Here is a 22,926-nt window from a genome sequence, read left to right as displayed (position 1 = left end):
TTATGCCTATGAGATTCATCTATCTTGTTGCTTCTAGTGATAGTTTGTTCTTTCTTCATTTCCATAATGTATGACATTGATGAAGATACTCCACTCAGTTTTGTACATTTTTCTGTTGATGGCCGTTTGAGTGTTTTCAGTTTGGGGCCATTATGAATACATCTGTTATGGACCTGCTTGTTTGGGTCATAGAGTATTTGTGTGCATATTTGAGTATATGTTTATGTATACTGTGTGTGTAAACAGCTTTCCAGACTGGTTTTACAAGTTCACATTCCCACCAGCTTTTATGAGAGCTCTAATTCTTCCACATCCTCACCAATTTGGCATTGGATGACTTTTAAGTTTACCCAAATTGATGGATGTGTAATGATATCTCATTGAGGTTTCTATTTGAATTTACCTCTAAGTAATGATTCTGAGCATTTTTTCTTAGGCTTACTGGCCATTTGGATTTTCTTGTGGGTGAAGGACCTATTCAAGTCTCTTGTCCATTTTTTTAAAAGATATTGAATTGTCTGTCTTTTCCTTCTTGTTTTAGAAGTTCTTTATATATTCTGGTTACTAATCCTTTGTTGTATATAAAACTGAAAATATCTTCTCCCAGTCTGTGGCTTGTCTTTCCACTCTCCTACTGATGTCTTTTCTTTATTTTTTTAAAGATTTTATTTTTAAGGTAATCTCCACACTCAATGTAGGGTTTGAACTCACAACCCCGAAGTCAAGAGTTGCATGCTCCACCGAGTGAGTCAGCCAGGCACCTCTGTCTTTTCTTTAATTAAGAAGAATGCATGTAGTTTATTTGTACTAAGCTATTGAATATATGTGCATACATGTGTTTGTAGTATTCTCTTATTATCCTTTTAATAGATACAGGATCTATAATGATTACCCCAGTTTGATTTCTGATAATAGTAACTTGTATCTTATCTATTTTTATCACCACTAGGCTTGCTAGAAGTTAATCAATTTTATCAATTTTTTTTGAAGAATGAGCTTTTTGTTTCATTTACTTTTTTATTGTTTTCATGTTGTCAGTTTCAGTGACTTATGCTCTTATCTTTATTAGTTCTTTCCTTCTACTCACTTTATTTATTTTTTTTTTTAAATTTTTTTTTTCAACGTTTTTTATTTATTTTTGGGACAGAGAGAGACAGAGCATGAACGGGGGAGGGGCAGAGAGAGAGGGAGACACAGAATCGGAAACAGGCTCCAGGCTCCAAGCCATCAGCCCAGAGCCCGACGCGGGGCTCGAACTCACGGACCGCGAGATCGTGACCTGGCTGAAGTCGGACGCTTAACCGACTGCGCCACCCAGGCGCCCCTACTTCTACTCACTTTAGATTTACTTTCCTCTTCTTTTTCTAAGTTCTTAAGGTAGGATTATTGACTTGAGACTTTTCCTCTTCTCTAATGTAAAATTTAGTGCTCTAAATTCCCCTATCAGCACTGTTTTCGCTGCATATCCCACATCTTTTGGTATGCTGTATTCTTAACTGTATCTTGTGATGAACGAAATTTCTTAATTTTAATAGCGTCAACATGCCTGTTTGTTCTTTTATGGTTAGTGCTTTTCATGTCCTATTTAAAAATCTTTGCTGAAGTCATAAAATATTCTATGAAAAAATTTTCTTCTAGAAACTTTGTTGTTTACCTTTCACATTTAGGTCCATGATCCACTTGAAATTGAATTTGTATGGTGTGAGATAGGGATCAAGGTTTGTTTTCTTCCACCATGTGAATATCCAAGTGTTCAAGCACTATGTATTGAAAAATCCATCTTTACCCTATAATACTGCAGTGGGACTCCTGTCATAATCAGGCAACTGTTTATCTCTGGGTCCATTTTAAAATTCTCTGTTCTCTTCCATTTGTCTAATTATCTTATTTTGTTTTTGAATTCTATATCTTTATAATAAGTCTTGATATCCTCTACTGTAAATCCTCCACAGCTATTTTCTTTGTCATGATAAGACTAGTCTCATCCCTTTGCATTTTCATATAAATTTTAGAATCAGCTTGTCAATGAAAAAAAATGGATTTGAACTGGAATGTCATTGAATCTATAGATCGGTTTGAAGAGACCGATGCTTTTACATAGCGTGTCTTTTAATTCATGAGCATGAGAATGGTTTAGTCATACCGTTCCTCATTTATTTGGGTCTTCTTAATTTCTTCCAGGAATGTTTTGTAGTTTTTCGTGTAGAGATGCTGCTCATCTTTTGTGAGATTTATTCATAAGCATTTGATGGTTTTGACACTATTGTAAATAGTTCTTTTTAAATTCCATTTTCTGATTTTGCCAGTATGTTGAAACAAAATTGGTGTTTTATACTGCCGTCGTATCACTAATGTTGTCAAACGCAGGCATTATTTCTAAGAGCCTGGATTCTTATGGTTTCTATGCGTACACAATCCCAACATATTCAAATAATCACAATTTTATTCTTGTTTTCCCATCATTATATCTTTTTAATTTCTTTCCTTTGACTTAACTCACTGCATTGACCAAGACCTCCGGTATTATTGTGACTACAAGTGGTAAGAATGGACTTAGTTAGGAGCCTTTTGAAAATCTAAGTAACGAGTTCTCATCCCCTCAAAATTCAGTAGGTCCAGGTTGGGGGCCTGGAAAACCTACACTGTAACAAGTATTCTAGGTGATATCGATGTAGGGGTGTCCTAGAAACACCCTTTGAGTAATATTTTTAAAGCTTCACTCACCTAAAGAGTTTTCTTGATTAGGATGGAATATTGCTCTTTCGTTCTCCCTTCTCTTCCCACTTTTATCCTCTTCCATGCCAGTGAAGGATACACAAAATACTACTTTTCTGACCACCATATTGTTTCTCTTTTTCTGTTTCTCACGGTGGATACAACACGCATGGAAGGGTCTTCAGTGTTAAAACGTCGGCTGGTTTTAGAAAAGAAAAAGACCCTCATCCTGGGCCAGGAGTCTACTCAAAAAGAAGCAAGCTTTTTAAAAATACATTCAAAAGTTCTTGAGATCACAGTTGAATTCAGTTCTTTCTGAATACACACCCAAACCCCCACATGTGCACACGCCGTCAGTCATATGGGTGTTGCCACATGATGGAAACACTAGGAGGAAAAAAACCAGATTCTAAAGGATGCACAGGTGTAGAAAATAGACTTGAATAATATGAAATCACTTGAGACAAACATGGATACCATGTGGTTTCCTAAATATGATTAGTTGCAAATCAAAGGAACAATGTATTTTCTGAGACCCAGAGGTAAAATATGCCATGGATATTTACGGAAAGGAGATACAAAAATAGCTGCAAATATCCTAGAATATTAGAGCCAGGCAGGGCCTTAAGATCCCGTCATCTGACTCTGGTATTTTTCAAGCTGAAGTGACTGAGATCCATGTTGGTAGAGTGAGTGATGTCCAGTGTTGTCTGGTGAGATGCACAGAACCCAGCATCCCGGATCCCCACCACAGTGCTTCTTCCCTTATGTCACTCAGGTAGTTTATGAGAAGAGATCATGTCTATGGAAGGAATCCCAGAGAAACAAGAAGGGACAAACCCACGAAAGCGAGTCCTCAGACCAGATAAGGGGGAGATCCGTGAAACGGAATTGATTTTGTAAGCGAATTGTACGAAAGATGTGCGAAAAGAGGCGACGTGAGCAGAGAGTGGGAAAACCTAGACGAGAGAAAGGAGGCAGTACACTGGGGAAGTCCAAAACTGGAAGATAAAACTATGCTAAAAGGGATGTCTGGGTGGCTCGGTCGGTTAAGGGTCTGACTTTGGCTTAGGTCATGATCACACTGTTTGTGGGTTTGAGACCACCCTGGGGCTCTGTGCTGACAGTTGGGAGCCTGGAGCCTGCTTCAGATGCTGCGTCTCCTCTCTCTGCCCCTCCCCCACTCACACTCTGTCTCTCACTGCCTCTCAAAAATAAATAAATGTTAAAAAAATTTAAAAATATGATAAAATAATTCAAGAACATGTAGGTAGACGTAGTATTTTTATGTCATTTTTATCAAACATAGGTCTGTCGAGAATTATCTCAATCATAAAATGACCATAATAAAATCTTATGAAAGTACACTTAGACTCCTTTAAAGAAAGGTATACCTCAAGTAGTAGCAATGTTAAGCTCTTAACCTCCTAAAATGTCAAAAGTAGAAGATATAGAAATCCAAAGATGTACTTTCTATATCAAGAAACATTAAATGTAAAATCAAAGAAACACAGGGAAAGCTAAGGCTAGGTATTTCTGCAAATGGCTTTATTGTTTTTTTTAAATTTTTTTTTTTAAATTTTTTAATGTTTATTTATTATTTTTGAGACAGAGAGAGACAAAGCATGAACGGGGGAGGGGCAGAGAGAGAGAGGGAGACACAGAATTGGAAGCAGGCTCCAGGCTCTCAGCCATCAGCCCAGAGCCCGACGCGGGGCTCGAACTCACGGACAGCGAGATCGTGACCTGAGCTGAAGTCGGACGCCCAACCGACTGAGCCACCCAGGCGCCCCCCATAATTTTTTAATGTTTATTTATTTATTTTGAGAGAGAGAGAGAGAGCAGGGAAAGGGCAGAGAGAGAGAGAGAGAGAGAGAGAGAGAGAGAGAGGAAGAGAGAGAATCCCAAGCAGGCTCCATACGCAGGCATGAAGTCCGACACAGGGCATGATCTCACGACCATGAGATCCTGACTTGAGCCGAAATCAAGAGTCCAACGCTCAACCGACTAAGCCACCCAGGCACCCCAGGTTTTTTTTTTTTTCAAAGACACGGCTGATGAATGAAAATATAAGGGGGTAGAGAATCCCAAATATTTTGAACAATTAGTTGCACTGCCTTCATTCAAGAGAGGTAGAGTTTACACAGTGTTCAGAATTGTTGGCATTTATTTCCTTACGTTTCCACTTTCCTAAGAGCCTGAACCTAAATGTTACAATCATAATATTGGTTTGCAGCCTGTCTAGCCATTGAAAAGCACTCACCTTCATGGTTCATTTGATGAGCCAAATACCCTGGTTGTGTCTCCTGAGAGAGGAAGTATCCATTTTGAATCTATGTTTAACAGAGATAAACGGGCCATAATAATTAGGCAAATGTCACAGAAAAGTGAATTTTAAATGTGGCTAGTCAACCAAATGTATGTACTTAGCAAATCAATATACTGGTTAAGGGCACAGGATTTAAAAATCAGGCAGACAAGGATTTATTTGATTCCCAAATTCAGCTACTCATTACTTACGTAACAACTCCTTCTTTCTCTTCTCTCCTTCCTCTCTCCCTTTCTTCCTCTCCTCCTTTCTTTTATTAAAAAAAAATCTATTTAGCATTTACTATGTACTATGCCAAAGACTAGTGGGCCAGTTATCTGACATAACTGAGGGAGAACATGCGAAGTTTATAGGGAAGAAATTTGTGGTCTGTGACCCGAGCCAAGACACAAATGCAGAAATGAGCCAGACTCGCTGGGAGAATTCTGGGCAGACTGGAATGAACAATGGGAGACAAGTTTGGAAAAACATATTAGAGTCAGGTTGTGAACGGCCTTGAATGCCGGGATAAGCAATTTCAAATTAACATTGCAGATACTTGGTGAACAATCAGAAATTGAGCGATTCAGGAGGAAGCCTGGCACTGAAAGCCAATGGAGGAGACTGGTTCAAAAGAATAGTTTACTACACGCTTCAGAGAAGGCAAGACAGAAATGGATTTAACTGTTAGAAGGACATGATGACCTTTAAAATAGCATTGCTTCCGTGGGGGGGGGGGGGGGGGATAGGAACCAGCAGTGGGGATGACAGAGGGGGTTGAGGGTGAAGAAACGGAGCCTGTGGGGCAAAAGTTCCACGGGAGGGTGAAGCAGAAGGGGAAGGAAATAGTGTGGTAGGGATTCAGGAAGCAGTGAGGCCAAGGGCAGATATATTTTTCCCAAGGTGAAGAGTTATTCTCCATGTGGGATGTCAAAAACCCGTGCGGAGAGACTGAAGATTCTAGAGCGTAAGAGCAGGAGATGAGAGTTCATGAGAGTTCCCACTGACCCCTGAAGTGCAGAGGGAAGTCTTGCAGAGATGGGGCAGCGTTTCTTCCTCTGAGATTGAAGGGTATGACTTGACATTGAGAGATTGCCTTTGTAGCCGGGAGAGAATCAAGGCAGCATTTATCTGTGTACTCCAGGTGAGCTCTTGCTAGAAACATGAGTGTCAACATCGGGCCACAAAAAAGACCAAGTGACCCAGGCTGTAGAAAGGCAAACATCAAAGGGTATAGCCCATCAATAGATTCAGCAGGAGCATCAGACCATTTTCAGTCACACTCCAGAAACCTTTCTACTTCCTTCCGTGCTGGGTAACGTGGGAAGTTTGCAGTGCAAAATTTCAAAGAAACGTAGCCTGTCCTTGATCTTTACCTCTCCTTCAAAAACAATGGCACTGGGTTACAGAGACTGTGGGTCCAATGTGAAGGTGACTCTTTGTCCTCTAAGTCACCGCATGAAGAGAGTGTTGAAAGTTAAAATGAATAGGTACTTAGGTGGACACAAGCACGTCCTAGAAGTTAGTGGCTGTCAAAGAGGGTCCCTCAGTTCTGGGTGGGTATGCCTGGTCTACATTCAAAGTCCCAACTCTGGAAACTTTACTGCCAAAGTGCTCCCAAACTTGTACAGACTTCTCGTCTCCCTCCACATCTAGGGTTCAATGGGGCTGGTGAGAAAGCTTCTGAGGATTGCAGACCAGGTTGCATCTTTATTTGAGCTCCGGGTTGGGAAAGGGGGAGCAGAGGGGGGCCCTGGGGGCAGTGCCCTCCTCCATGAACCACCCCCCCCCCCCCCCCCGAGGCTTGCACCCCAACGGTATAGTAATTCCATCCGCACAAGGAAAGCCGAAGTTGGTGTGTCTGGCCAGGCATCCTCAGTCTAGAGAACGCTGTGGGTTAAGGAGACCCTAGCGTGCACTTGAAGAGCAGAGTAAGTGCGTTTGGCGGGAGAGGGCACAGTGCTGACTGGGCATCTTTGCTTTGGAGCCTTCCCTTTCGCATTGGCCTGTCTGTGCCAACAGCCGAGAACCGGGGCTGCAGGCAGAGGCGGGGTGTCAGTCCGGGAACACTGACCCATTGGCCCTGTGGCTGCAAGAGGAGTTAGGGGAGCCCTGGGCGCAAGCCAGGGATAGAGAGCCTGATCTCTGCTCCAGTCCACGAATCCTTAACGGATTTTCTTTCTCTCCCTTCACCCTTTTCTCTCCTTTGCTCTCTTTCTTTCTCTCTCCCTTTTTTTTTTTTCCTCTTTCCCCTCTTTTCCCCCTCCCTCCCCGTCCGTCCCGTTCCCTTCCTCTCCCCTCCCCCCTCCCCTCCCCCTCCCCGTGCGTGAGCCTCTTCCTTTCCCCTCCTCCCCTTTTCCGCCTCTCTCTCCCTCTCTCTCTCCGTCTCCTTCTCCCTCTCAGCTCGCCGGGCGACCCTGCTCCTGCCTCCCACATTAATGGCGGCATCTTCGGAGGATGATATAGACCGGCGGCCCATCAGAAGAGTCCGCTCCAAGAGCGACACGCCGTACCTCGCCGAAGCCAGGATCTCCTTCAACCTAGGGGCAGGTAGGGACGACCCTCTCGCCTCGCTCTCTCCCCCACCCCGCTTCCTCGCCTCCCTTCCCTCCACGCGCCGGCTGGCTCAGCCCCCTGCCCCTCCTGGGGTGCCCCCTTCCCGGCGGGGTCCTCCCTCCCGCCCCCCTTCCTACCCAGCCGGACGCCGGGCTCGCTCACTCGCTCTTTGTGTCGCCGGTGTGCGGAGGGGTGTGTGTGTGTGTCTGTGTGTGTGCGCGCGCGCGCGTGTGTGTTGCAGAGGTGGGGGAGGGTAGTGCGTGGAGCTCTACATCCGCCCTGGAGTCACACGCGGGCTTCCCCTTTCCATAAGGAGAAGAAAGTGTTGTCAGTGATAACAATGATCATAGCAATAACCCAGAGCTGGATCGGGCTGCGAGTGCACTGGCTGTGGGCGGAGGGTCTGGCAAGGCTCTGCCGGGGAGGTGTGCTGGCAGGGCTCCTACAGGGTGGAACTTGTTGGTGACATTCGGGCTGGTGATTTTGCTGGGCTGATGCCACTGCTGCGGTGTTGGAGGGGTGAGAGGGTGTGGGGTTGACAGCTACCAACGGGACCTTATCTTTCCACCAAGCAGTTGGAGAGCAACCCGAAGTATGATAATAATAATAATAATAATAATAATAATAATAATAATAATAGTAACAACATTGTCTGTTGGATACATGTTAGATGATCTGATTCTGTCACTGGTACTGGTGCTCAAAGTGGCCCAGATGGAATTAAGTGAAAAGGGCAACTGAGGTAGAGGAGGGAGGGAGGAGGGAGGGAAGAGGGTAAAGAGGGAGGGAGGAAGGGGTCATGGGAGGGAGGGGAAAAGAAGAAAGAGGGAGAGGAAGGGAGGGAGGAAAGAAGAAAGGAAGGGGCAATAGAGAGGACTGAGGGATCCAGAGAGTCAACATGCTTCAGTTGAGAGACCTCTCAGGCTTACTTGATGAGAAGTGCCCAGTGTCAGCTGTCCCCACTGCTGCTGCTTCTCCGGATTCATAGGCAGACATCACCCCTGTTAGTAGTAGATGGTCACCATCATCGGGAAGAAGTTGTTCAACAATGACTTCATAGTGCTGCCTTTCTGAATGACTCCTAAGCCACCACCCCAGCTGTGTCTCTTCGTTTTTAGAGTCCCTCAGTGTTCTAGCAAATCCATTGCAAAAAGAGTGAGGGAATTTTCCTGAACACTATCCCTCAAAATAAGTTTAAAAACCAGATAATACCTTTTTCTTTAGGAAACTAAATCCTTGAAAATGGAACTGAATGAAAGTATGTTGTGTGCATGTGTTGGAGCAAAGAGAACCTTCACATGATGAGTATTTTATACACTATTGAGAAGTTTGGACAAAAGAGAAAAAACTCTGAACAGAGAAACAAGATGTGTTGGCTAAGGAACCATATCTTCATGACTAGAAGGGTAACTGAAAGGATCAGAGCAGCCAACTTGGTTGGAGTGTTATATTTTCCTGTCTTGGTGATTTGGGTTTTTAATCATATGTTTTCTTGTCACTCCTAAAATATTTTCCTCTGGATTTAGTGCTGGGGAAATGAGGACTTTATTGGGAGAAGCTTTGGCAATTTTTGTGGCATGCTGTGTAGCCTGTGGTCTCACTTTGGAACTGTTAATCCTTGATTCAGGATTCAGGATATGGTTGTGAGGGGTCTTCAGAAGGACAGAGAAGAGTTTCTTTTATGACTGAGATTGTTTTCTTGCTGAGTGATTTCAGAAATTGTACCACTGACCCCTTTGCTACCAAACTCTGGTACATTCCCTTAGTGTCTTTGTCTCAGCACAGGAGAGGAAAGGGCTAGAGCGGCAGTTAGTAAAGGTTATTTACCTTGTTTTACTTTTGACAACCAAACAATAAAATAAAACACTAAAAGAAGGCTTCAAGTTTCAGCTACTACTGAGAGAGTTGAGCCATTTCGCCACCAGATTAAACCCAGTGACTTGCCGTCTTTTATTCTGGTTAAATTTCTCTGGAGGCCAGTTAAAAGATTGGACTTTTCAGACAAGACTTGTCTGTCTTTTCTCTGGAAATGAACAAGCCCAACAAGGTCCCAGTCTCTTCTATATGCCCCTTAGAATCTCCCTAAAAGCAAAATCAAGAAAGACACCAGCAAGAAAGAGAAAGTGTATCCAGAGGATGTTGGTAGAGAAGGGAGAGCAGTCGCAGTGGACGGTGTTCTGCAGATAGGGGAGCTGTCCTCCCTCGGTGGTGCTGAAACGAAGGACTGTGTGATAGAGATGTGACTATAAACAAGACAGCGGAGGGAGGGGTGCCCAGTCCCTCCCAGTGATGGAATCCCAGGGAAAACTCAGGAGATCTAGTCACCAAAAACTTTTCTATCCCTGCCCACCTACATTTGCCGCCTGTTTACTACGCCTCACGCCTACTGTTCCACTGCTCAAATCAGGCAGTTCTGCTCTAATTTTGCGCAGGCTGTTCACTCCTGGCGCTTTGTTTATTTTCCAGCTGGTTTCTGGTTGCTTTCCTGACATAGTAAGATCTACTCACAGATGTGCCTTTCCCCCGCGTTTAAAAGTAATTGTAACCCCTGGTTTAAAAAGCAAACAGCCTTGTTTATCTCCTTGAGCAGCAAGTTGTAATTAAACTATTAGTGTCGTTATCAGCGTTGCTGAACAGAGGAGTCTGCACACTTCGGGTAAATTACATAATTTGGGCATAGAGAGAACTTTGTCTCGTAACAATTTATAAACAATTAAGCAAGGAAGATTTCATTTGCCCTTTATTGCCACTCTTCTTCTACCCCCCAGTCATTTAGTGTTTATTCTTTCCAGAGAAATCCTTTCTTGGTTTAAACCATTTATGTTTAATATTTGCTTTCTCACACCCACTCATTATATAGAAGTACATGTTTAATATTTTAGAGGTTTAGTAATGCTTCATGGAATAAATATACAGATGTTCATTTTATTTGGATATCACGAAATCATTTTGGGCACCAGCTCCCTTCAGCTAACCTGTATAGTTGCCAAATAACGTGTACTGGGCATTTTGAATACTAATTAAATACTTATGCATCCTTTCAACTACATCCTGTCCCTGAGGGCACTTAATAATATCATTTCAGAAATAACTCCACAGCTTGAGTGAAGGCTATACTCCTTCACCTACCAGTCCCAAGTCAGTCAAAGAATAGCACCAAAATGTGGGTCTTTCATCACTTTTTGAAGATGCAAACTCCAAGTTTCAGCATAAACTGACGGAGTATAGAATCGGGATTTTCTGAACCGTGACTTCCATTCTTCTCAAAGAGACCCTTTTGTTGGTTTTTAACTTCTATTCAGCACTTAGTATATTATGCTAACAGTGATAATGGTTATTTGCTGACGGTAGAGAAAATTAAGCCAATGTATTTGCTGAAACTTACGCAGACACATCAGACCTCATTTAAAACATTGAAAGAGGTTTTTTTTTCCCTGAGAAATTAAAATGTGTTATAAGGACATCGTGTAACAGAAGAGTATGTTCACACTATTAGTAGCAAGTGTTTCTAATTGTGTTCTCACTTAGTAATGAACATCATTGACATTTAGCTTGTGAGAACTTACCCTGCCTTATGAGGTCATGCATTCACTGCATTGAAGTGGGTGCCCTGAAGAGTTGCAGCCTGTCTGGAAGATGTTTTCCTATAGGCTAGTGTGTTTTATTTATCTTTATATTGACAGTATGTAGAAGGGTATTTGGTACCTAGAGGGTGTTGAAACTGAAAAGTTCTCGGCAGTTACACGCTGAAATGAATGGAAATGTTGTGGTAAATAAAAAGTTAAGCCCATCTAAAATTTCTTAAAGGCGTGTCAAAAGCAGGAAAGCTAGTCACGCTGATGACTTAGGATTGTTTAAACCCCAAAACCAATATTGGGCCACTCTTGAGAAAAATAAGTACTTCTCTAAATCATAAGGAAATTTAACCTTTGTTGACATTTCGGAATTGCTTTTTGCGTGGAGTAGATTTTAAGCTAATGGCATGGTAAGCTTCAGAATGCCCATCGTCCTTAGGACTTCAAGATTAGTTTTTGTTTCTGATGTAAACCAAGGAGAGCTATTTCTGATTTCTGTTGGTCTTCTCCACTCTTCCAGGCACACAGGATAATGGCAGTCACAATTGGCTTGTTTTGGCCACCTGTAAGAATGGTTGGGTCCGCCAGATTAGGGTATAACCTTGGTCTCAGGGGATCTCTTTCTTAACTTTCTTGAGGAGGAAGATCTTTATCTCTTAGTTACAGTATGAAAATCTATGATACTGAGAAGTGAGTGCCCAGAATGCGAGATCATCACTTAGCAATGAGAACTGTCCCTAGGCAAAATTGGGAATACTGTCACACTGAACCAAGATTGTTCAACCAATGCGAAGGTCTTGGTAAGCATCTTCCTTCACTCTTTCACTGAAGAATGCCAGTGTCTCCCTCACAATGTTTTCTTGTTACTGATTTCAAAGTGAAGGTAGGTCACATGGGTCTGGCTTTTATTTTGTAAGCCCCAAATCTCCTTGGAAGTACTGATTGCTTCTCACATTCAGTAGCCACAATCCAACTGGAAGGCCGTGTAGTTGACCAGAAGCCTCTATTACGGGGCCCTCTGAGGGTCTGCCCTCCTCTTTTGCTGTTCTTAAAGCTAACCAACCTGGTAATCTCATTATGTAATGCATTCAGATGGTACTGATGAAGACCACTCCAAATAATATAAATAATATAAACAAAGTAAGGGAAAGTAAATAATTAACAATATGAAGAAATAGGAAGCCCTTTGCCGTTAATATTTAACTTGACTGCTTACAATATTTTTGTTTCAACAACAATCCATACGTTTCTGAGACACCTTGAACACTAAATCTGTGTTACATGGTTAAATTTTCTTGGGATCTCTGGTCTGGGCATTATTAAATTCTTTTTAACATCTAAGGATTACATTACTATTCTCTTATCACTAACTGATATGTTACTTAGTTTGTCTGTAATTATATACATACATATATATATATATATATATATATATATATGCATACATTATATATATATATATATATATATGTATACATGTATATGTATTTAGAGAAAGAGAAGAGATTTCTTGGAAGACCATGAAAGTGTGTTTTATATGAAAAATATCAGAAAAACTTGATTTTAATGCATCTCTGCCTCTAAGACCAGGCACAAGACACTTAATTTTTCTAGGCTTCGTTCACTCGGCCCTTAGATGATGGATTTCGATTTTAAAATCTAGGAAGTCTCAAGGTGCCTGCATGGCTCAGTCAGTTAAGTGTCCAACTCTTGATCTCAGCTCAGGTCATGATCTCAGGGTTTGTGGGTTTCAGCCCTACGTTGGGCTCTGTGCTGACAGTGTAGAGCCAGCTTAGGATTCTCTCTTTCTCTCTGCCCCTTCCCCATTCACATGTGCATTCTCTCTCTCTCTCTCTCTCTCTCTCTCTCTCTGTCTCTCTCAAAATAAACAAATAAACATTAAAAATAAAGAAAAAATAAACAAAATATTTAAAAATTAAAAAATAAAACGAAGTCATTTAATCTAAAAACCTGTGAATAACTGGTGTTTCCGACTCTAGCTGTACTACTGGATATTCACTGATTTTTATATGCAGTCTTATTTATGGTATAAAACATATAGTAGAATAACATAACTATAGCAGTGATTTAAATATTTGATCACAGCAGTTATGAAAATAAGCTTAAGTAAAATAATTAATAAATATTAATCATAATTAATAATTACTTCTTAATAGTTAATAATGTGCTAAGAGGTACATTTACATACACCGTCTTAATTAGAATGTTTTAAGCCTGAATAGTCAGAGATTAGAGTCTTTAACACAGTTGATGCTTTGTAACTGTTTGTTGTATGATTGAAAAAGGTATTGGCGAAATCTGAGCAATAAATGGAAAGTGAGAAAACTAAATATTAATCTGGCCTTCCAATTGGCATTTTAAGTGTTTCCTGTTCTCTTTTGTAATTAAAATGAATAGGTTCTAAGATCTATATTTTCCCTTTATCCTTTTAAATTACCGGGAAAGGTAAATACATGCCTTTGGAATTCACAGATAGAATAATCCTATCTTCTAGGTTCTAACTGTAAAACGTGGCCATGGCCTACAGAGAACTTTTTTCCTTTTTCAGAGGCATATGTGCTGATAGGAACAAATAAACTGTTGATTAAAACAGGTGCAAAACAATATATTCTTATACAGTTCTTTTATTTTATTTTTAATTTTTTTTAATGTTTATTTATTTTTGAGACAGAGAGAGACAGAGCATGAACGGGGGAGGGTCAGAGAGAGGGAGACACAGAATCTGAAACAGGCTCCAGGCTCTGAGCTGTCAGCACAGAGCCCAACGCGGGGCTTGAACTCACGGACCGTGAGATCACGACCTGAGCCAAAGTCGGACGCTTAACTGACTGAGCCACCCAGGCGCCCCAATGTTTATTTATTTTTGAGAAGGGGGAGGGGTAGAGAAAGAGAGAGACACAGAATCCGAAGCAGGCTCCAGGCTCTGAGCTGTCAGCACAGAGCCTGTCGTGGAGCTTGAACTCACAAACCACGAGATCATGACCTGAGCTGAAGTTGGGCACTTAACTGACTGAACCACCCAGGCACCCCATCATGTATTTTAATACGAAGCAAAAATATTTTCATATCACATATGGAGTTACTCCTTGACGTATGCAACTTCAATTCATGATTGTTTATTGTACAAGCAAGAGTTAAAACACAACTGAAAACTGAAGATAATATATAGAGCTAGTTTTCTCCTTGACTTGATAAGTTGAAAAATGAGACATATAGTCAGTGTATTATGTCAAAAAAAAAAAAACAGAAGAGGCCCTGAAAGAACTATTAATAGATATAACATGTTCCTCATTGTATGATACAAGAAGAATTGTAGCATTTCCCCCCTTTGTTTCATCCCTGTCCCCACCCTCTTTGGTAGTAGGTAATAGAGTGGATGTGATTTCAGGAGGGAAAAAAGTGGGTCATGTTGACATCTTAATTGCTTTAATTTACAAGTCTTTTATATAACGTAGGATAGTTAAATAAAAGACAAAATCAATTTTATGACCTTATTGAAGGATGATGGATTGGCATGACTTCCTACGCAGGCTATCGAAAGACAACAGAAATGGGGCGCCTGGGTGGCGCAGTCGGTTAAGCGTCCGACTTCAGCCAGGTCACGATCTCGCGGTCCGTGAGTTCGAGCCCCGCGTCAGGCTCTGGGCTGATGGCTCGGAGCCTGGAGCCTGTTTCCGATTCTGTGTCTCCCTCTCTCTCTGCCCCTCCCCCGTTCATGCTCTGTCTCTCTCTGTCCCAAAAATAAATACAAAACGTTGAAAAAAAAAATTAAAAAAAAAAAAAAATTTAAAAAAAAAAAAAGAAAGACAACAGAAATAATCACACTACTAGTTATTTAACATTTATAAAAGCAAGTGTTGTATAAAAGCTTGTAGTTTTCCTATCGATCTTTTCTGCCTCATTTGTATACCCTAAACTAACAATTCAGGAGCAGAATCTTTGAATAGTAAATACTTGGGCTGTAATTGTAGTCATGAGGATTCAATGTATATCTTGGTTTTGAAACTATACTGAACTTTATCAATGTGATTATTTGCCATTTATAGACATAGACAGCCCATTATTTCTGGATGTCTACCACACAAATAACAAGTTGGTTTAATACTCAATCATGGTTTAATCGAGAGTATAGAAAGAGCTGTGTTATGCTTGATTTTCCTTATTCCATCTGGGCCCTGTCTTTTGGGAGGGGGGAGGTAGAAGAAGGTAAGAAGAAATCATAATATTTATTCATTCAACAAATGTTAATTGGGAACTTAAATATGTATTAGGCCATGTTTTAGACACTTGGGAAATATTAGTAATCAAAACAAACTCAGTTGGTTCAGTTGGTGAAGCATTTGACCCTTGATCTTAGCTCAGGTCTTGATCTCAGGGCCGTGGGTTCAAGCCCTGCATCGTGGAGCCTACTTAAAAAACAAAAACAAAAACAAAACAAAAAAACCCATCTAACCCTTGTGAATTTTAACTTCGTAAAGTGGGTTATGGACAATAAACAATCTAATATTTATACACACTGTATAATATTTTAGAAGTTAAGGCAAAAATGAAGCAAGCTAAGCGTACAAGACATGTAGAGGCAAGGAAAGGGATGGGCTGCAGGATAGGCAACACTGAGAAGAGGGGATGTGAACAAAGTTCTCCAAAGTAGGTGAGAGAATGAGCAATACCAATATGGGCGGAGGACAGCAAGGGCAAAGGCCCTTTAATTGGAGTGTTCCTCATGTGTTCAAGACCTGGAGAGGAGCCTAGTGTGGCCGGAGAAACTTGTAGGGAATAGGAACCAGAGTATACAGGATCTGGGGGCTACTGTGGGCTTTGACTCTCTCAGTGGAGTGGGGGACGACGCGGGGATTTAAGCATAGGAATAACACGATCTGAGATAGATTTTAAGAGGATTGCTGGGGCTGCTGGGCATGAGCAGACGGTAGCGGGACATGAGGAGGCAGGGAAGCTGATTTGGAAGATTGCAGTAACCCAGAGAAATGGTGGTGGCTAAGCAGCGAGGCAGAGAAGCAGCAGTGAGAAGAGGTCAGATTCTGTATGTATTTGAAAGGATAGCCAACAAGCTTTCATGATGGATTCAGTGTGAGTTGTTAAGAGAAGGAAAGGAGCAAGGAGTCCCTCCAAGGTTTGGCCTGAGCAACCACAAGGATAAAAGGGCCTTTGGGGGGCATGGGGGAGTGGTCAGAAATTCAAATGCAGACGTGTCAAATGTGAGATGCCTACTAGACATCCCAGTGGAGGTATCAGATGAGCAGTTAGATAAGCCTAAGGTTAAAAATGAGGTCTGGCGCAGAAATATTTATTGAAGGGGCACCTGGGTGGCTCTGTGAGTTGAGCATCTGACGTCAGCTCAGGTCATGATCTCACAGTTTATGAGTTTGAGCCCCACGTTGGGCTTGCTGCTCTCAGTGTGGAGCCTTCTTCAGATCGTCTGCCCCCCTCTCTCTTTTTCCCTCCCCCACTCAGGCTCTCTCTCTCTCTCAAAAATAAAATAAAACATTAAAAAATATATTTAAGTTGTCAGCATATAGAGGGTGTTTGCTAACATCTGTACTGTGGGCTTTGTAAACTCTTGGTTATCTATTTCTCATAATGACCTTATGAGATTTACATGATTATTACTGTCCTTATTTTATCCATGTGGCAACTAAGTCACAAAGGGGTTAAATAACTTAGCAGTGGTAATGTAGCTAATAAGATGAAGAAATGGAATTTGGATCATCTTTTATATGACTCAAATCCATATTCTAAATGGCCACGATTTCTTACAAGAGAGCAAGCTGATACAGTCAACTTTGCTATAAAGTCACATTTTAAGCTTATCATGGCTAAGGGAAAAAAAGAGAGAGAATCAGGAATGCATCCTAGCCCAGTATTAAATATATATATATATATTTGGCTAGGACTCATTAAGAAATGCACTTTAACATCACATACACACATGCATATTTATGATTGGAATAAAATATTCCTCAAAATACCCTTAATATGTGCAAATAAACTCTGATGTTTTCTACATTACCCTATTCCTTCCCTTCCCATCCATTCCCTTCGAACATAGTCTAATTATAAAAATGCTGGTTATGACCCATCTAAGTGATTTTACAACCCACAGTTTGAAAAACATTACTTAATTCAGGGCATCTGGACGGCTCAGTCGCTTAAGCATCCGACTCTTGGTTTTGGCTCAGGCCATAATTTTGTGGTTTGTGAGTTTGAGCCCCAGGTCAGTCTCTGGGCTGACAGTGCGGAGCCTTCTTGAGATTCTCTCTCCTTCTGTCTCTGCCCCTCCCCCACTCACAGGCATGCACACACACTCTCTCTCTCTCTCTCTCTCAAAATAAATAAGTAAACTTTAAAAAAAAATAAGTTAAAAAATTAAAAACATTACTTAACGCATTGTTTTCTAGGCACTATTTCTGAACTCAGAAAAAATATTTGCAAGGAAATCCCCATCTTTTTTGATTCCCCCAAAGAATGTGGTAAATTCATTCTCTTCACAACATGAATCAAGATGAAAGAGAAAAGCTCCAGAGTCAAGGCCAACTTCGCTCTTAGGTAGAGTAGGCTCACAATACCTTTTGAGGCTCACAAGAAAATGTTTTAATTTCTTTTAAGGTCAGAAGAAAAAATGAGTATAATCCAGCCTGGTTTATATTTGTCTCTCTACCAACATAATAATAGATATATAGTTTTTAATATTTTTTGTGGTGAAAGGGGCTTTCGAAGGCAGAAGTGACTGGGAACCATGGAAGTCATAATGCAGCCCTGCAGAGTGGAAAGAAGAGCCGTGAGGAAGAATCCTCTCTTTTTCAGGGTAGTGATAGTGGTTATGTGAGTATGTCTGGAGCTAGGCTTCCTGGGTTCAAATCCCCACTCTGTCATTTACTAGCCATGTGACCTTGAGCAAGACATTGAACCTCTTAAGTTTCTCACCTATAAAATGGAATTAATAATGGTGACCACCTTGGAGAGTATTTTTTGAAGAGCAGATAATTTTATGAAATGTGAAAAACTTAGGGGCTCCTCGGTGGCTCAGTCGGTTAAGCATCTGACTTGATTTCGGCTCGGGTCATGATCTCACCGTCAAGGATGGGATGGAGTCCTGTGTCGAGCTTGCTTAAGATTCTCTTTCTCTCTCTCTCCTTCTACCCCTCTCTCCCCACTCGCGTGCTTTCTCTCTCTCTCAAAAAAAAGAAAAACGTGAAAACCTTAGGATAGTACTTGGCATATAGTGAGTACTCATTACACAAAGTGGAGAGCAAGCTCCATTATATTTCTGTGTATTGCCTCATCTTGGTTCTATTCTTCCAAGATATTACACAAAAGAAAAAAAAAAGGAAAGAATGAAAAGAAAAAAGGAAAAAAGAAAGATGTCCTTCTAGTTACCACATCTTCTAAGACCAAATGGCCACAAAGTCATAAACGTTCAGACAAGGAACAAGTTTTCTTAGCTAATTTCACCTCTATTCAGTCCTTGTTTAGAGTACTGAATATGACAGGCCCAAGATGAGAAAGGAAGTCACCCTCAGACTCTAAAAGTTAAGGAAATTTACATTAAAAACAGTCCATCCTCTGACTGACATTGAATGGATCAACTCTGAAATATCAAAGGGTCACATGGAAATGGCCACATGGAGAAGACTAGCTACTGGATGTCCCTGGTGGTCCCCTGAACTTGGAGGTGGTGTTTTGTGAGAAGGGAAAAAAAGAGCAGAGAAAGGGATGAAGGAGGAAGAAAGGAGGAAGGCAAAGAGGGAGGGAGAAAAGAGAGAGAACACAGCTTTTCCGTTTGAGAAGTCATCCACGAAGGCCAGGTGAACATCAAAAATCACGGAATCTTAGCTTTTCAGAGTCAGGGAGAGCATCTTCTCATTTCTGAATCACGGGCATAAGTGTTCCGTGATGGGTTTGGAGATTTGCTGATCCCCAAATCGGACTCTGCTACTTACGAGCTAAGCCATCTCTGAATCTTTGAAACCTCGAACACGGAGATGACACTCTGTGCCTAATTCTGGTTGTTACTTTAAGGACCAAATGGGAAAATGTCTTGCCAATAGGCAAGCACTATATACAAAGGCGAGGAACAGAGGTGGTCTGGATGAATGGGACAGCTTTAGATTTCTCGCTGTGGCACGAATGAGGCACTGGAATGAAAATGCGAAAACTAGATTAATTCTACTGAAAATGTGGCCTTTGCCATAGCCAAAAATTCAACACAGCCCAAGAGTCCAGAAAGACTGACGACAGCATCTACCGATTTATAAATGTAGGTGATGTTCATGCCTTCAATGTCAACTCTCATCACGGTATGACATGTGGTTGCCTTTGGATACTCTTATCCATCCATAAGAGACAGAACGCTCGAATTTTTACAAGAGTTTGTTATTTTGAAACTAAAAGTAACTGTACTGCCCTCTAGAATGACTGGCCTTGCAAGGCATTTGTCCAACTTGGTCTTAGGCACACACCAAATAACCAGATGCATCCCTCTTTTCTAATCTCCCCTTCCATTTCCTTCACCTTGTCCTCCCTTCCCTGACTGAATGCCCTAATTACTTGTTTTGACCTTAATGAACACACCCAAAGCTTCCAAGGCAAGATCTTCATTTCCGAGAGGAAGAGGCTTCAAAAGTCCCCTGTGTATCTGAGGAAGTCTAGGGCTGATCATTACCTCCCACTGAAACCCCAAAATCACACATTTCGCACAGCTGTGGAGCCAGCTGCCCTAAGCTCACCCCAGATCGCCCACCATTGCTGCCTTCCAGCAACGTCTTTGCTGTATCTGGTCGTGATGCTGGCTTGTAATCAGCTGAGAAGCAGCTATTTCAGTAAAAAAAGTGACTTTCACTGGCAGTTTGGGCATGGCACTCAGAGCCACCTTTCATATAAGGCAACTTCGCAGTTCTAGAAACGATTTCTCCATGTTCAGCGGGTTCAACTGAAATAGAACAGGCAGAAACCAAGTTAGGAGTGGCTGGGCTCTTCGTTTTGTTTTTTTACTCTGTGTCTTTGTCTCCCAGTTTGGAGGGGGTTTCATTCATATAAAAGCAAAAATTTTCAACCGATATCTGGGTCTGGAGCTATAATGTAGGTAATGCAGATCATGCCAAATTGTGGCTCATCACAGATTCCCCCTTATGTACAATTTGTGATACCACATAACTTTCATGAGTGTATTTTACTGCATTTTGACACAAAAAGGTATTTGGTTAATAGGATTTAAGCAAATTAGATACTTGACACATTATTGTAATTTTGTAAAGCTTCAAAATGACTACGGCCTTTTTCAAGTTGTAAAAGCCCTGAGGTAGTTTTCCTTTATCTTCTTGTGTAAGGAATTCATTTTAAATACGCAGAAATAAATCGTTATTGTGGTTTCTGATGTTTTAGCCAAAGGTGTTTCCTACATCCTGTGGTACCACAGACTCCTCGCCACAGAAATCCTCCCCATTTTATGAAGCAACCAGACAGAGCATAGTCAGCGCTCCCTGGGTGGGCCATTTAGTTGATTTAAACATTTCTTTTTTGTTTTTCCAAGTCTATCCATATATTTGCACCTGTCGCACCGGTAATATTCTTTCTGGCGTCTTGAGAACATTTGTATTTCCAGAAAGAAAAGATTGGCTCATGGTTTTCTTGTCCACCAAGATCTGAGTCAAACTATGACATCACTTGTCTGATAAAATAGCAACCATAGACACGGAAGTGTGTGTTAAGTCTAAGACCAACTAGAACCATCCATAAAAATAATGCCAGGTCAACCCAAAGTAAGCTCAAATCAGCCTTAAACTCACTTCATTGGCCTCTCTGTTACAGCTCATATAATATGATCTGTATGAACAATTTCTGCTGTAAAGTTACCTCATGAAGACATATATCATCTAAGTCCTTCCATAAACCCAATTATAGGGGCAATTCAGGAGAGTTACAGCTACTCAGGTCTGCGTTCTATCTCCTCCCCGGTTCCACTTATTAAGGACAGTGAAGTGGAAATATTGAGGTAGAAATGAAACAATGACTGAATTTAGCCAACACAGAAAAGACTGCTCTAATCACTTAATCAGGCATTGCATTAGCTTTTTTATTGCTATGTTGCCAGCTTCATTCATTAGAGGTGATTTGTCCAGAGAAAAGCTATCAGCGGCCCTTTGTACACAAATATGAATATATGTTCAATATCTCACTGACTTATTTACACAACATTGTGTATGTTTCATTCAAAATTATTAGCACTCTTTCATTATTTTTTTTATTTAAAAAAATTTTTTTTTAACATTTATTTATTTTTGAGACAGAGAGAGAGCATGAACAGGGGAGGGTCAGAGAAAGAGGGAGACACAGAATCTGAAACAGGCTCCAGGCTCTGAGCTGTCAGCACAGAGCCCGACGCGGGGCTCAAACCCACGGACCGCGAGATCATGACCTGAGCTGAAGTCGGATGCTTAACCGACTGAGCCACCCAGGTGCCCCTTATTAGCGCTCTTTCATTTAAATTCAGTCATCCTAGTACTTAGATAACTAAGCTCTTGGTCGCAAGTGGCAGAGAGGAATATAAGAGTAGTAATTAATAAAACACACATTAATTAATAATTGATAAAAAATGTATCACTGAGGCAAAAAAACCCAAAAAGCCCAATGGTAAAAGATAGAATTCCTTTTCATGTTATAACACGGTTCAGAGCAGGAGATACTCATGTTATCATTTTTTTAAGTTTATTTTATTTGACAGAAAGCACGAGCAAGGCAGGGGCAGAAGGAGAGGGAGAGAGAGAATTCCACCCTGAGCACGGAGCCCGACACAGGGTTCGAACCCACGAACCGTGAAATCATGACCTGAGTCGAAACCAAGTGTCAGAAGCTTAACCGCCTAAGCCACCCAGGCGCCTTTCATATTAAATTTTTTGTTCCCCACAGAACTGAAATGGTTTTGAAAGGAAATCACATAGGTCCTAATAAAAAGGCATAGAGAGGGACTACATAGAGACGTGGATGTTCATCAGATTAAAGCTTTTCCGCAGCCAATATTCAGCATTCAGAACTGGAGGAAAATGAGAAGCATCTTACGGCTACTTGTACATTGATTCAAATATGTAGCACATTCACCGCAACCGAGCACAGACACTCAACCCTGGTGTATATTAAAGCGGATGTAATTTTCTTTCCATTGCTGGTGTTTCAGAGGAATGTATTCTCTGTCAATCTCTGCAAACCTCAAATACGGTCCAATAACCACAGTGAATCTTGAGCGCATTTTAGTGTCTTTTCCAAATTATTTAAAAAAAAAATTTTTTTTTAACGTTTATTTATTTTTGAGACCGAGAGAGACAGAGTATGAACAGGGGAGGGGCAGAGAGAGAGGGAGACACAGAATCTGAAATGGGCTCCAGGCTCTGAGCTGTCAGCACAGAGCCCGACGCGGGGCTCGAACTCACAGACCGTGAGATCATGACCTGAGCCGTAGTTGGCCGCTTAACCGACTGAGCTACCCAGGTGCCCCATTGTCTTTTCCAAATTATAACTGGTTGCATCTCTCTCACGCTTACCCTTTGGTGACCCTAAAAAAAAAAAAAGAAGAAGAAGCGTGTTATTTATGTGGGTTCATAAAAATATATATTTTTTCCATAAGGCTTCAGCTTCCATAAATCTGTTGCTGCGGTTCAATTGTTTTCCTCCCCCGAGTGGGAGAACAGTTTCAAGTCTGAGGTCCACCTAATCCTAGTGTCAGGACAAAATGCCTTACTG

General features: G+C 41.3%; 1 protein-coding gene across 4 annotated transcripts in view; it reads left to right on the top strand.

Moving 5' to 3' along the window:
- The window catches only part of PHACTR1 (phosphatase and actin regulator 1), a 559,123-nt gene that overhangs the window by 28,724 nt on the left and 507,473 nt on the right, over positions 1-22,926 (top strand). For all 4 annotated transcript variants that reach the window (XM_078446629.2, XM_078446625.2, XM_078446624.2 and 1 more), the window contains exon 3: positions 7,427-7,573. In XM_078446629.2, coding sequence (XP_078302755.1) covers positions 7,427-7,573 — 147 coding nt within the window. The remainder of the gene's footprint in view (positions 1-7,426; positions 7,574-22,926) is intronic.

Source organism: Panthera onca, chromosome B2 (assembly GCF_046562875.1).
Source record: "Panthera onca isolate mPanOnc1 chromosome B2, mPanOnc1 haplotype 2, whole genome shotgun sequence".
In the NCBI taxonomy this organism is placed as follows: Eukaryota; Metazoa; Chordata; class Mammalia; order Carnivora; family Felidae; genus Panthera; species Panthera onca.
This window is presented reverse-complemented; position numbering and strand designations above follow the sequence as displayed.